The sequence below is a fragment of the Gamsiella multidivaricata genome (assembly GCF_025024155.1).
Source record: "Gamsiella multidivaricata strain RSA 2152 chromosome Unknown BC939scaffold_4, whole genome shotgun sequence".
Taxonomy (NCBI): Eukaryota; Fungi; Mortierellomycota; class Mortierellomycetes; order Mortierellales; family Mortierellaceae; genus Gamsiella; species Gamsiella multidivaricata.
In genome coordinates this window covers 93,638-106,687 of record NW_026251712.1, presented here as the reverse complement: position 1 = coordinate 106,687, position 13,050 = coordinate 93,638, and the positions used below count along the sequence as shown (strand labels likewise).

Here is a 13,050-nt window from a genome sequence, read left to right as displayed (position 1 = left end):
GGGATTTTTACACATCTAATAAATTTAACAAATAAACATATCAATTCACAGTAGGAGAAGAGGACTATGCAGTGGAGGATGATGAGCGCTGGACAGTGCAGGATCTTTAGCATGGGTTGGTGCCAAAATTCATAGTGGATAAGTGGAAATGCCTTTTCAAGACTACGGGAACGATCGCAGCAATTATGGTGGAGAAGTTCGTCGAGGCGATAGAAGACGTTGGGAGGACAAAAGTCTGGAATGTGAGATGCGACACTACTGTTAAATGGGAGAAGAGCTTAGGGATAACTGCGGTGAGCAAACGTGTTAGGGGAGGCGTCGGGTGTGGGACCTTCGGTGTAGCAGGCGGTACAGGTAGCAGCGGGATTGCCTCTGGACGATCTAAGCGGCAGGAGTTAGCATTGGACATGCAATGGTTATCAAGGATGGCGGACGAGCAGTTGCTGAGCCAGTATCAGGGTCGTTTGAGATTGGACGTAATGAAGAGAACGGGAGGGCTGAAGTTCCTAAAAGTGAAAGGATCAGACTAAAAGTCGCTACGGCGCAACAGGTCGCGTAGCGAGCAAGACACGTGCGGTACTTACCCATGCGGTCAGCAACTATGAAACCAGGATATCTGTGTCGGTGTAGGCCGGGATGGATGTAGCTGTGCTCCTTGTAGGAGACGTTATGAGGTACAGCCTCTGTGGACTACAAATCCCATATCGCTGAGGATCCTAGTTAATAAAAAAAAAAAAAAAAAAAAATATCAATTTACAGTGCCTTTTCTTTGATGTTAAAATTTCGATGGCCCTTTGCAATGCCCTTTCTTGATGCAAAATTCCGAGCAACGCAATTCTTGCTTCGCCCAAAAATAAATTTTCTCCCCTTCAACCTTGCATATTCATTGCTTGACCCTTATCACTCAAAGCCATTCCCTCTCTCCTCCCTCAACTACCACTACTGCATCCCTCTTACAATGACTATCGATAGCATGGATATAACATGCAACCAAGCGTATGTGAAGTGTGTCCTTGTTACTTTTTACATTGATAATGGTTCCCATGCTGACTCGACACGAATCTATCGAATCTATAGTCCTGCTGCTGGACCTGTACGAGCACCTCGAGCATGCATATGCGGCCAAACTGGTTAGTCCAGAATCACCTTCAAGGACTGCCCTGAGAATCCCAAGAACACGCTCGAAAGGCAGGTTCTTTTTTTTTTTTTTTTATGGGATGGGCTTACGGACAATCCAAACTAACCGCTGATGCACTTCTCACCAGGCGTGCTGGGCTAATTCCCGCCTATGCCGCCAAGTGCGCCCGCGAAAGACAGCAGGGGCATGAGCGTGCTAATCACCATCTGGAGGAACTAGAGTATACGGATCTGGCACCTGCCCCTGCTGCAGGATCTCTCCAAGCGTCTTGGACATGCAGATGCGGCCAAACCGGCTACTCCAGAATTATCTCCAAGGACTGCCCTAAGAATCTCAGTAACACGCTCGAAAGGCAAGTTCTTTTTTTTTTTTTTAAGAGATGGGCTTATACCTCTCACCATGCACGCTGACATAATTACCGCTTACAATCGCCGGAATAGCGCAAAGGATTTAGATGCGTTGTCCCTTGCACGGTGGCCTTTCGCTGAGGATTTGGTAACAGGCGTTGAAGTCCCGCGACCTTACGCCATCCTTTCGCCATGGCTCTGCACCTATACAGCCCATCTAATCCTCCTGAATTATGGGAAGCATTCGCTGATAACCTATCTCAGGATTTTCTCTCTGTACGTTGCTGGAGATCGCCCGAATGCCGAAGAGGATGCCAAGAGCGCTGCACTGTTCCACGTCAACGAGATTTTGAAGGGAGCTGAGAACAGTCTGGCGGTCTATGAAGAGATGCCTCGAGACTTTCGCAACCTCATCAATCGCCAACCCAACTGTGACGAACTTGGACAACATGCAGAGCTCGACCCTGAGGCACTTGCGGCTGAGGCAGCTCATGACTTTGATCTCTGCAACGACGATCAAAAAGCACTGTACGCTGCAATCACAGCAGCGCCGGATAACAAGGACGAAGGTGTGGCAAAAGTGTTCTTTATTGATGCGCTAGGAGGAACGGGCAAGTCTTTTTTGTACAACGCTTTGATTGCCCACATCCGAGGAAGGCACAAGAAGGACGTGATCATTGTTGCGTCATCTGGAATTGCTGCTCAGGAGGTCGCACAGCCCACTCGATTTTCAAAATCCCGCTCCAGATCATGTAAAGCTCAACGTGCAATAATCCTCCAGGTATGCTCTTACGACCTTGGACGACGGATCTACGCCAATCAAGTTTACAAGGCACCAGTTTCCTGTCAAGCCTGCGTTTGCCGTGACCATTAACAAGGTATAAGGACAAACACTTGATCATGTTGGTGTTTACCTTCCTCAGCACGTCTTTGGTGCTGGGCAATTGTATGTCGGCTTCTCGCGTTGCAAACACCGAGATAGATGGAAAGGAGGGCGTTTATACCCAAAATATCGTCTGTAGAAATCTGCTGAACGTCCAAGCTTTTTTTTTTTTTGTAACAGTACAGTATTTTTTTGTCTCGGACCCGTGGCGTGTGCCACGGGCAGTTCTACTAGTCCAGGATAATAAAATTACCTCCATCTACACGCCTCTCTCTTCTCGCCTTCCAGCAATTCCTCTTCCCCTACGAACGACTGAGCCATTTGTCAAGTCGGATAGGTCAGTGTCCAGGCCCCAAGTAGCTTGGTGCATTACAAAGTGACTGAAGTTTCTTTTTTCACATTGGAACATTCGTTAAGGGTCTATCTCTGCACGGACGCGTATATAGGACGGGTCGAATCCTTTATGTAACAGCTAGGCAGACCAGGGTGCGGGGGACTGGGGTGGAGCTGGAGTCAGGGAAACCAGGATGGAAATTGGTTTATTCGTACGGTCAAAGCTGCCTTTCTAAGGGTGCGGGTCGAGCTGCTTAAGTACTAATTCTACGAGGCCATGCTTGTTGTTAGCGCAGTGCACTAGATCATAGCACAGTACGCGAGATCAGAGAGCTGTACTGCTGCAGATGCTTTAAGAGCGTGAGGACACATCCCTGGACACAATCACGCACAATAATAATACATTATTTGCTTTGCTCCTCCCCTCAACCCCACGCATTCTACACCGGCGCCGATTTTTTTTAAGGTCTGCGTCTGTTTCTTAGCACAGCTCTGCACAACTTTCTCTCTCTCTCTCTCTCTCTCTCTCTCTCTCTCTTGTAGAGGATGGATGACATTGACGCTGACACAGCGTCTATTTAATTATTGACAGTGCTCAAAGATTGGGCAAAGTGAGGGTGCAATTCTATCGTGTAGGCCCAATGCAGCACCCTGCAAGTAGCCAAGGTCAATGACATCATGGGAACATAGGCACTATTAGAGTACCACAGCTGGAGGTAACGGTTCAGGGATTTTGACTCCTTGTAGATAGAATGATGGACGTGTCAACAAGCTCTTCTCCACTTGAGCCCGGCGTGGACGACCAGTGATCTTGGCAAGAGTGTTGGAGGCGATCTCCTAAAGCAATTGGCAAAGGGATATAGACATATTAGTAAGTACAAATCGCAAAAAAAAAAAAAAAAAAAAAAGGCTTATATCATACCCTGGCAGCTGTCAAAGGACCCAGTGCATGCAGCAGTAAGGGTAACTGGAGCTTGTTCTCAGGGATTCCGAACATTCCTAGGGCCTTCGGTATATAAATTGCCTCATAGGTAATGTCCATCGAGAACACTTCACACCGTCGATCTAGAGTGAAGGAATGATGAAAGATATGGATAAGAACACGATATCTAGCTGAAATGAAGTAACTCAGAGCCCTAGAGGCATCATATATACCTTGAACAAGCATCCCTAGAACGACAGGGTCCTTCACGCCGGCTTCAAGTAGGCAGTTAAGACTCAACTTCATGAGAAGGATTACCTTTCTGACATCTACGTCACAATCATCCGGATCAGCATCTGGAGACTTGACTTCAAGCACGGCAAAGGGAAGGCCATCCTTTTCGGCAAAGAAATCGGGATAGAGTCGTTCTTCGTAGTCTGTTGGCACTGGGAACGGGTCAATGGTCCTTTGAATACAAATGAAAGTTATGTGAGATATGCAGACTAATGGTGAACAAAGGACGACATCTTAATCAAGCATCTAAATGACACATACCAGTGTTCCTGAAAGTCAAGCTGCGCAAAAGTGCCAGTAACGAAAGGCTTCACTGACTGTTCAATGTAGATGTTCTCGTTGATAGCAAGTTTCGAGGCTCTATCACGCAGGACTCCTGAAGACGCATAGGCCGATATGATGTCACCCGCAACACTATCTTGCTGCGCTGTTCTCACCTTGATGTATGCCCTCCCTTGCTGGTGGTTGGCCGATCCCACATTGAGACAGCAGGTTAAGAGTAGATCAACGTCTTCGCTCCTTGGATTTGCGACTGGTTGTTGGTTAAGACGGCTTGCAGTTCCTGGCGGCAGATTATCCTCGAGAAAAGCCTTGGTGAAGATGAAGTTGAGGGAGAGCAGATCAGCTGTTGATTTCAGAGTACACTGCTGTCTGATCATCTCTCTCCTTGCAGCCATCAGTCGTTCTGATACGTCCAGGTCGCCAATGACATACTTAAACTTCGTCGTTAGCCTGCATGACGTTTCCCCAGGGCCAGTAAGATTATTGCGCTAATGGAAATCGGCTGTGAAAAGCGAAGTTCTTGCACTGGTGCTCGTCGAAGGCTGGAAATCAGAATCCGAGAGGTTTGAGCTGAGCTCGTCCCCAAGGAGCACTAATGTCGATGTTCCCTGCTCCTGCTGCTGCTCCTGCTCTTGTGCTGGGAGTTGCTCTTGAGACCGTTGCTTCTGTGAGCCTTGGAGTCCACGAAGTGCATCCTTGAGATGTTGCTCACCCACTGCAATCTGCAATGCGGAGGAATTCCTGGCAGCTGCGATCACATTCTTGGACTAGGTTAAAGCCGCATGAGTATGGTATGTTAACTTCAAAATCTAATATCTCAGGACATGTATAGAGCACTTAGGACATGAATCATACTTGTAGTTTCTTCAGACTCTTAGCTACCCAGTAGTTGTCCAGGCTAGTACCCCTGTCCTTCCACATTCGTTGCATCTCCTTTCCATCTTTTCGTATCTCGGGAACAGGTGATTTTTTGGCTTGACTGTATAATGAGACATAAGCCAGGTGCAGCTTCTCTTTGTCCTTAAACGTGCCGTCTATCCATTGGAGAAAGGCCGCTGGGCTTAAGTCGTCTGGACTGGCTGATTTGAATTCCTCCAAGGTGAACTGCTGACTTTTCATGGACATAGACATGATGCTACGACAACGCAAGGTTAATAGTCTATTGGAAGTTGAGGCGCAGTCGTGCACAACAAGTGGTCGACAGTAATGTGACGCGAAGTTGAGCGGCGGAGTACGACGATGTGAATGGGGGACGTACGAGGGGAAATGTGAAGAAATGAGATGTGTTTGTAATCGCGGTCCAAATGGACATCACAGAGCTAATTATTTTTACCGACCATGGGGACGTTCGCGGAGCAGCCAAGTATATATCAAACCGATGTCCAAGCACGAGTTTATTTACAAGCAGTATATTATATACGATACAGGTAAAGCGAGGGAGTAGATTATATAAGCGAAAAGCAAACAAGGAAACTTACAAAGCAATAGTCAATCGACAGCGTTAACAGTTCGACGGTGAAGGATGAAAGTGCATCGGCAAATAATACACTTCTAGAGCACCATCGGTTCACCCTTGTTGTCCTGAGCTCGCTCGATCCGACTTAGCCTGATGTTGGGGGCTTAGCGAGCCAGGCGGAACTGAACAAAGGGGATGAGAAATCTGCAATGGTGCGCTTCTGAGTACGAGGTGTCGATTGCAGTGCCATATCCTCTTCCTCGTCCAGACTAATGGGACGAACGACCTCAATCATCGTAGCGGATGCAGCGGAAATCACTGAGCTCCTTCGCCAGCTTGTCGAGTCGCGTCCATCCCCAAGAGGAAAGCATCGCCGCCGCGTTTCGTAAGACGTTCCGATTGGAAGGTGTAGAAGGAAGCCCTGTCAACTGACAGGATGTTGCAGGAGATTCATTCCTTGAATAGGGCGTAGTGGGAATATAGTGAGGAATATTCCTTATGTCCTATGAACTGGGCGTACCAGGACCGCTTTCATTGTTCAAGCCGATCCTTTTGGAAGTGAGTGTCCTGAGGATGGGTGCACTGGTGGTGGTGGTGGTTGGTTGGTTGGTTGGTTGGTTGGGGAGGAATCGCCTGCGAATGGGCTAGACGTATATATTGTTTGATGCAAGGCAGGAAGTAAAACCAAGAAAGAGAAGCGCCATTGCAACAATCCCTTCACGAGCCGTAGCTACACTCTCTTGCGAGAGGGAATGGGCTAGACGCATCTATTGTTTAATGCAAGGCGGGGAGGTAGAACAACAGAGAAAAGAAATACCTCACCTCTGCATTCGGCGTTGAAGTCTTCACAGGAAATGCTGAAAGAAGGACCGGTGAAAAGTATGACGTATTGCTCTTTATTTCCTTGCAGCGCATCATGGAAATAAAAAGCAATCTGTCACTGCTCCCGCGCTTTTCGTCTTAAACAACTCTGTCAACCACCCAAGAGGTCAAATTAAGTTTGTTGGCCGCGTTTTGTTAACAAACCCCGGCCTAAAAACGAGTTTCGACTATCTTTGCACGCCTTTTCTTCATCGCCTTTGCCCACCACTCTCACCCCTTCCCATTCTTTTCCTTTGCCATCACTCATCCCTTATCTTCGGCTTATTTCTTTCATCCCCCGCCTTTCTTCCATCGCTCTCCTTTTCTTTCATCCCTCGCTTTCCTCTAAAGCATACATCATCAACACCTCCTTTGTTACTTTCTCCATCCTCTTCTACACCCTACACCCGAAGCAATGACGGACGACCGCCTGAATCTGTTTTGTCTTTTTGATGGAGAAACGCATTCTCTGTCAAAGCTACATCTACAGACACCGCTGATGACCTCAAGGACGCAATCAAGACCAAGAAGACCAACGACCTCAGCGATGTCGATGCAGACAAGCTCATACTCTGGCGCGTCTCGATTCCCGTTGTTCTAGCAAACAAGCACAGGCCGATCGTTCTGAACGAGATTGCATCCAAAACAGAGCTTGACCAACAGATGATCTCTCTGATGTCTTTGAAGAAAAGCCGCCCAAGAAAACGATTCACATCCTTGTGCAGCGACCTCCGCCAGGCAATGCGGCTGTGCTTTGCTCTCAATTACACCTTGCACATGAGCTTGTCCAATGTATTAATCTGTACTCGTCGTTTTTTTACGATCTATTATACCTCTCCTTTGTGTGAGAGCACTACGGCCGAGTACCGACGAGGATTGACTTACACCTCCTCCTCCTCGTCTCCCTCACCCTGCGCTGCCATGGCCTCCTCTACCTCCTTCATCTCCTTCGCCATGATCATGTACCGTGTCAATGCCCGCTTGGCCTCAGGCAACATATTTAACCGCTTGAACTCCATCGCCAGCTTCTTGTCCTTCTCTATGCGAGCGTTCACAGTCTGGCAGTACGCGTCCATGGTGAGCTGACCCGTCTGCACCTGAAGCACAAGTAACTTCATCTTGATCTCCAATTGAGTCAAACGGTCCTGGTGTTCCTCTGCGGCCTCCTTATTGCCCACAGCCCGGGCATCGTGTACCATCTGCTGTGCTCGTTGAATCTCGCTCTCTAAAACCATATTCGATACCAACAAGTCAACACTAGATGCGAGCAGCAGAAATACAAAGCAGGATGTTAATAACAAATAGTGGGCATCTTTTTGTTCATTGCGACGGTTTGTTTCGCAAATGTCACGAGAAACATCGCGTTGTTATACCTGTTGAGCTCACTGAGGGCCTTGTCGGACTCGCTTTCTTCTGGTTCTTCCGGTGCTGGCGCTGCCATTTTAGGTTTTGCTGTTGCTGCAGGCGTTGCAGCTTTTGGCACCGCAGGAATTGGATTGCTGCTCCGAGCAGCAGGTTCAGCAATTGGCGTACTTGAAGTTGCTGCAGGCTGTTTAAGCGGTGCTGCCGTTTGTCTAGGTTGCGCTGCTGGAGTAGTTGGAGGCGCTGGTGCTGCTGTAGGCGCAGGGATAGGGACAGTCCGACTGGCAGGCGCTGCTGGTGTAGCAGCACCCTTTGTAGCCCTACCTGCAGACGTTCCTGCCCTTCTTGCAAGTGGACTGGCTACTGAACGCGATGGTGCTGCTGCTGCGACAGGTGATGGGAATCCCAATCCGCCAGAGTTAAACTCGTCGATGACCAGCCATTTTTCCTCCTTGACCACAATCTCTGGCTCCAGCAGTGGTCGCTGCAGGCGGATCTTGATCTCAATCTTTCCTCCGGTGTTTCGTCGTGTTGTTGGGTTCAGTAGCTATGTAGACATATGCATGCGATGCGAGGTTAGAATACATGCCTACAATAAAGAGCTCTTCATGTTGACGACTAGAAGTACTTGCAGGAAGAATCTCGTGGATCTCAGAATGGTTCAGGAGCGACTCCAGCGGAACCTGCGCGCGTCCGATCAAATAATCCTTCCAAAGTAGACCCCTATAGTGCCACACTTCAAATGTCGCCTTCCTCTTCTCAGCAAACCTCTGGAAGGCCTTCGTCCGTTCAATGCCTAAGGTCTTGTTGTAATTAAAGTCGGGTTTAGGCGAGCGTTTGACAGTCGGTGTCGTTCCTTTACCGTTTCCCGCACCGGCCATGTTCTCGGTCGGCCATCCCAGATCCCATATCACGTACGCCTCAATATCCTTCGGCTGCACGTCCTTATGCGACAGGTCCCATGCCCTGACAATGCTGAGTGCCAAATCATTCAAACCGATCTCCTGATAGAATCCAACCTCTACCTCGAACCGAACATCCTGGAAATGGAACGCCGGTGCCTTCATTTTATGACTCCTGTGCGACTGTAACGACACGAGATCCGCCTTGAAGACCTTATTCACTCTGTTGAACTCTACCGCAGTTTTCTGGTCTCCAATCTGATAGTAGTACATACAGATAGTCGTGCACATCTTGATCTGAGACTCGAGCTGTGATTGCAGCATGTCATAAGTGTCGTCGTCCGAGTTTGAAACTATTTGAAAGTCGTCATCCACTGCCAGCCGCTTGAACTCGATACCGCCTCCTGCAGCTCCACGAACTAGCGATCCGCTCCTCATGTCCTCTGCTGACGCCTCCGCAATGCTGCTAGAAACTTGAGTTGTGGAATTCGGCGCCGACGATGAGATTGGTGGTGTATATGACTTGGAGCCCGGAGTTTGGGGCGCACCCTGCTGCGTTGAAGGAATCGCAGGGGAGGCAGATGTTCCAGCAGGGCTCGCGCCTTCGTCTGCCTTCGTCGTGGTCGTTCCTGTCGAAGGCTCATCTGGAATCGGGTATAGCTCCAAGTCAAGGAATCCTCCTGCCTCCACTAGTCGAATCCATGTTTGCAGAGTCTTGAATGTCTTCACCCTTTCCGCAGCCAGCGCCATATCTCCTGCTCGTTTAGCGTCCAATGCGGCTCGTTTGTACTGCTTATCCCGCGTTTGCAAAAGCCTCAGCAGATCCTTGTCATTCTTTTTTGAAATCTCCTCCAGTCGCTTTGGAGATTTTTCTTTCACAGGAGATGATAATGTCGGTTGTTCAGAGGTCTTGGGTTCTTCCTGTTGCTGCTCAGCCATAATGGAATCTCCATCCATATCCTCGTCGTGGAAAGCCTTGTCCTTGGGTGGAATCGCAATTATGGACGAATTGGTCGAGGCGGGCTTCTTTTCGCTGCTTGGCTGCGCGTCAGCTGATGATAGCGGTCCAGACTCGGTAGGAATGGGTGTTGATGTTGCTGGAGGCGGCGAGGCAGGTGCAGGTTTTGCTGTGCTTCCCGCTGCCGTTCTCGCAGATGCTCCAGGCTTTTGATCATGGTGTTCTACATGTCCACCATAGGACTGTAACTGGGCCTAGGATGTTGAATATACCGCATTAGTTATTCATTTTGTCATGCACCACTATAATTTGAACTTTATAAGGTTAGAGGGGCATCTACCAGAAGGTGCGGATCGTTCCAGTCATCCTCAGTGAGTTCAACATCCTCGTCGTTATCCTCCATGACTCCATGAAGGTCCACACCGAGCGCAGCTAATGATGCCGGTGTATCGGCAGCCGGGCTTGATGGCGACGACTTCTTGGACGCTTGGGGCTGAGCTGAGGTATTTGTTGATGGCTGTTTTGCCGCAACGGCTGGTCGCTGTTGTTGTGCTAGTGCTGCAACTGGTGCCGGAGCGATTGTTGATGTTTTTGGAGAAGCCTGCGTTGGTGCAGGCTTTGGCTTCGGGGCAGGAGCTTCGCCGGTCAATCCTTGAAGTTCTGCCTACTCGTTCAAGCGGAGGCATTATTTGGGTTAGATGGCGGTCTGGAATGATACACACGACTCTCCATTTTGCGCAGGGATTGGCCCTTACCAGCAAGTCAGGGTCATTCAGATCAATATCGCCAAGGTCTCCGTCGTCGTCGTCGTCGTCCATGTCCTCGCCTATGCCATGGTCATGGTCCTCGTTGGCAAGTCGCATGCCCTGTGCAATGAGGTCACTATAGTCCCCATGACCGCCGACTGCCTGCTGCTGCTGTCGTTGTTGCGAGGGTGGGTTCTGTTTCTTCCAGCTAAACATGTGTCGTTGTTGTTATGTTGTTTGTGGGATTAACTGCTTTGTTCGTTCTTTGTTGCTGTAACTACGGCCGAATGGACTGAGTGATGCAGAAGGGGAATGGCATGAAATTGTGGGCTATGAGGGACATGTTCAGATAAAGAAGGTTAATCGATTACGTGGGGTTCGTAGTCGCGTCTTTGTTAAGGCGCGTCTTTTCGCGTGCGATACGTGCCAAAAAAAAACAGGGTAATACCCACGTCGTTTTGCGCCAATCAACATCTTGTTCCTCTCTGTCGGATTTCTGTCGATAGACACACGTCCTAGCAACTGAATCCAGAGTAGCCGGCTACCAGCTCTTCTGCTAGAGAGCACAAGGAGCACATCCCGAAACACTTTCAAAGAGAAAGGAGCCGCCGATTTTTCTTCTTATCTCTCCTTCCAGTCTGCTGCCATTTTATCAGCCAGGGAGACCAGCATGGATCTGGACACAACCTCACGTCCATGGAGGAATCCAGTCAGACATTGGTGATATAGTGAGCAACTTGACATCAGAAAAAAAAAGAGAGGGCTCAGTTTTGCCTGTAGTGCTCTGAATTGGTGCTGGTGAGGATGGTCAAAGCCCTTTGTCTTTTTAGAAATAGCAAACACTGAGCAAAGACGGAGGAAACAAGAAAAAAAAGTCAGGACATCCCGAACGAGAGCCCTGGATGTCATCGGGACCAAGGACTAGCAAGCGACCAGCAAGTAACGATCACTATCCTCATCAGCATCCTAAAAAAAAAAAAGCCAAACAGACTCCCCGGAGATCATCATTTAAAAGCGCCATCCGAGCGGGTTTTGTGAAGGGCTTGTTTCTTCGATTCCTCATTCCTATACTTTTTTCAGCAGCCCTTTTCGCTTGAATATCGCTGTTGCCCTAGGTTTAGAGAAGCAGCATTTGTAGCATATCTTCCATAACGCGTTTCCCCTTGGACGCCATCACCCTTTATTTTCCCTCATAAATCAGACACGGGGCTCTAACTTGGCCCCTTTCCAGGAACACTTCCTATTCTTACACACGTCCATAGACTACTCGTTCAACGGGCCTCTCTCTGAACATCCGAATCTGCCTTCTTTGGTCCCACTTTCTCTTTCCTTTCCTTCCCATTCACTCTCTCGTTTGGTTTTCTTCATCGCTCTTTCAAAGACTCTACACTACTAGTTTCTACGGTTTAACCTCCTACCTGCCTAGAATAGTGTTTTCTGTCCCAGATACCACACAGTGATGCACCTCTCCCGCCTCGCCGTCTTGGCCCTATTCGGCCCAATTCTCCTCTCCTACACCCAATCCCTCCATCTCAACGGTAACTTTGACCACCCACACGCCCACGACCGCAACCGTGCAACAAAACGCGACATCCTCGGCAACATATTCAGTCCCCAGCAACCTCCAGCTTCAGCCCCATCCCCTGCACCAGCATCCGCAGTCCCACCCACTTCAGAGGTACCAGCAGCACTCCCACAACCGCAACAGCAACCCTCATCAACATCCTCCACCGATATCCCTTCCATCGACCCCTCCAAGACCAATGGCATAGCGCCTGTGCCCAGTCTGATCGGTGAAGTCCCCAACCCACCCACCCAAAGCAACATTACCGGTTCCCCTGTCTCCGCACCTGTTGCTACCTCAACATCATCCTCCACCTCACCCACACTTCCCAAAAAGAAGCAACCCGCAGGGTCCAACGCTGGCACTAACCAAGACCCTTCTTCAACCGATGGCTCAACCGATGACCCCGACGCATCAGCTTCAAATGACCCAGCAGCGGGATCTGCAAACAAATCGCACACCGGCCCCACAGACCAGAAACAGAGACCACTCTCCCCAGGTGTGATCGTACTGATAGTTATCATTATCCTCGCAGTCCTAACCGCCGTACTCTTTAGCTGCTACAAAATACGCCAATCTCGACGTCGTCGTCGCGAGAGCTGGAGTGAGGACTTCTTAAAGAACCATGCAGGAAGCGTTGGCTATACCGCAGGAGGCGGCTATGGCATGGTTATCGGCCACAAGGAAAAGCCCGATCTCTGGAGAAAGAACCTTGATCTGTTCCATCGCGAGTAAATACTGAGCCAGCAGCCCCTACTTCACGTTCATCATGGGAGCATGCATATCCTGCACTACCAGCATCGTTTTATGGCTCCCTTTAAAACAACTCTCTCTCTCTCTCTCTCTCTCTCCTGCCACGATTGTTTAATGTCTTTGATCATGAATAAAGCGACGTTTTTATTGTGTATGCATTTGTGTGCTATGATTCAGCAAATAGCTCAGAGACACCACGCTGTTGACATGCCCTCATGGGGGTCATTTGTCCGTATTTGAAGAGAAACA

The 13,050-nt window shown here is 49.1% G+C and overlaps 5 protein-coding genes across 5 annotated transcripts; 2 read left to right on the top strand and 3 right to left on the bottom strand.

Moving 5' to 3' along the window:
* Positions 1-412: 412 nt before the first annotated feature.
* On the top strand, positions 413-2,359 carry BC939DRAFT_498829 (uncharacterized protein; the record flags this gene model as incomplete). Its single annotated transcript, XM_051559870.1, has 4 exons — positions 413-476; positions 1,078-1,192; positions 1,266-1,474; positions 1,593-2,359. 4 exons carry the CDS (start codon positions 413-415, stop codon positions 2,357-2,359), a joined length of 1,155 nt encoding a protein of 384 aa, XP_051416862.1.
* A 922-nt stretch (positions 2,360-3,281) lies between these two features.
* Positions 3,282-4,480, bottom strand: BC939DRAFT_184549 (uncharacterized protein). The gene is made up of 4 exons (XM_051550477.1): positions 4,355-4,480; positions 3,857-4,089; positions 3,624-3,766; positions 3,282-3,538 (listed from the first exon to the last, which is right to left on the bottom strand). The coding sequence occupies exons 1-4, from the start codon at positions 4,396-4,398 to the stop codon at positions 3,398-3,400; spliced, it is 561 nt and encodes a 186-aa protein (XP_051416861.1). The 5' UTR covers positions 4,399-4,480; the 3' UTR covers positions 3,282-3,397.
* A 207-nt stretch (positions 4,481-4,687) lies between these two features.
* On the bottom strand, positions 4,688-5,330 carry BC939DRAFT_472952 (uncharacterized protein; the record flags this gene model as incomplete). Its single annotated transcript, XM_051558315.1, has 2 exons — positions 4,688-4,966; positions 5,082-5,330. 2 exons carry the CDS (start codon positions 5,328-5,330, stop codon positions 4,688-4,690), a joined length of 528 nt encoding a protein of 175 aa, XP_051416860.1.
* A 2,067-nt stretch (positions 5,331-7,397) lies between these two features.
* BC939DRAFT_498827 (uncharacterized protein) lies at positions 7,398-10,700 on the bottom strand (the record flags this gene model as incomplete). Its single annotated transcript, XM_051559869.1, has 5 exons — positions 7,398-7,773; positions 7,890-8,425; positions 8,472-9,992; positions 10,079-10,402; positions 10,494-10,700. 5 exons carry the CDS (start codon positions 10,698-10,700, stop codon positions 7,398-7,400), a joined length of 2,964 nt encoding a protein of 987 aa, XP_051416859.1.
* Positions 10,701-11,714: 1,014 nt separating this feature from the next.
* BC939DRAFT_436878 (uncharacterized protein) lies at positions 11,715-12,939 on the top strand. The gene has a single exon (XM_051553626.1). The coding sequence runs from the start codon at positions 11,944-11,946 to the stop codon at positions 12,781-12,783; it is 840 nt and encodes a 279-aa protein (XP_051416858.1). The 5' UTR covers positions 11,715-11,943; the 3' UTR covers positions 12,784-12,939.
* The last annotated feature ends 111 nt before the right edge of the window (positions 12,940-13,050 follow it).

Coding starts and splice junctions, on each gene's coding strand:
- BC939DRAFT_436878 (XM_051553626.1), top strand. CDS start 11,944: ATGCACCTCTCCCGCCTCGCCGTCTTGGCCCTATTCGGCCCAATTCTC.
- BC939DRAFT_184549 (XM_051550477.1), bottom strand. CDS start 4,398: ATGTGGGATCGGCCAACCACCAGCAAGGGAGGGCATACATCAAG. Junction 4,090..4,354: donor AAGGGAGGGCATACATCAAG/GTGAGAACAGCG, acceptor TTGTATTCAAAG/GACCATTGACCCGTTCCCAG. Junction 3,539..3,623: donor GTCCTTTGACAGCTGCCAGG/GTATGATATAAG, acceptor CAATTGCTTTAG/GAGATCGCCTCCAACACTCT.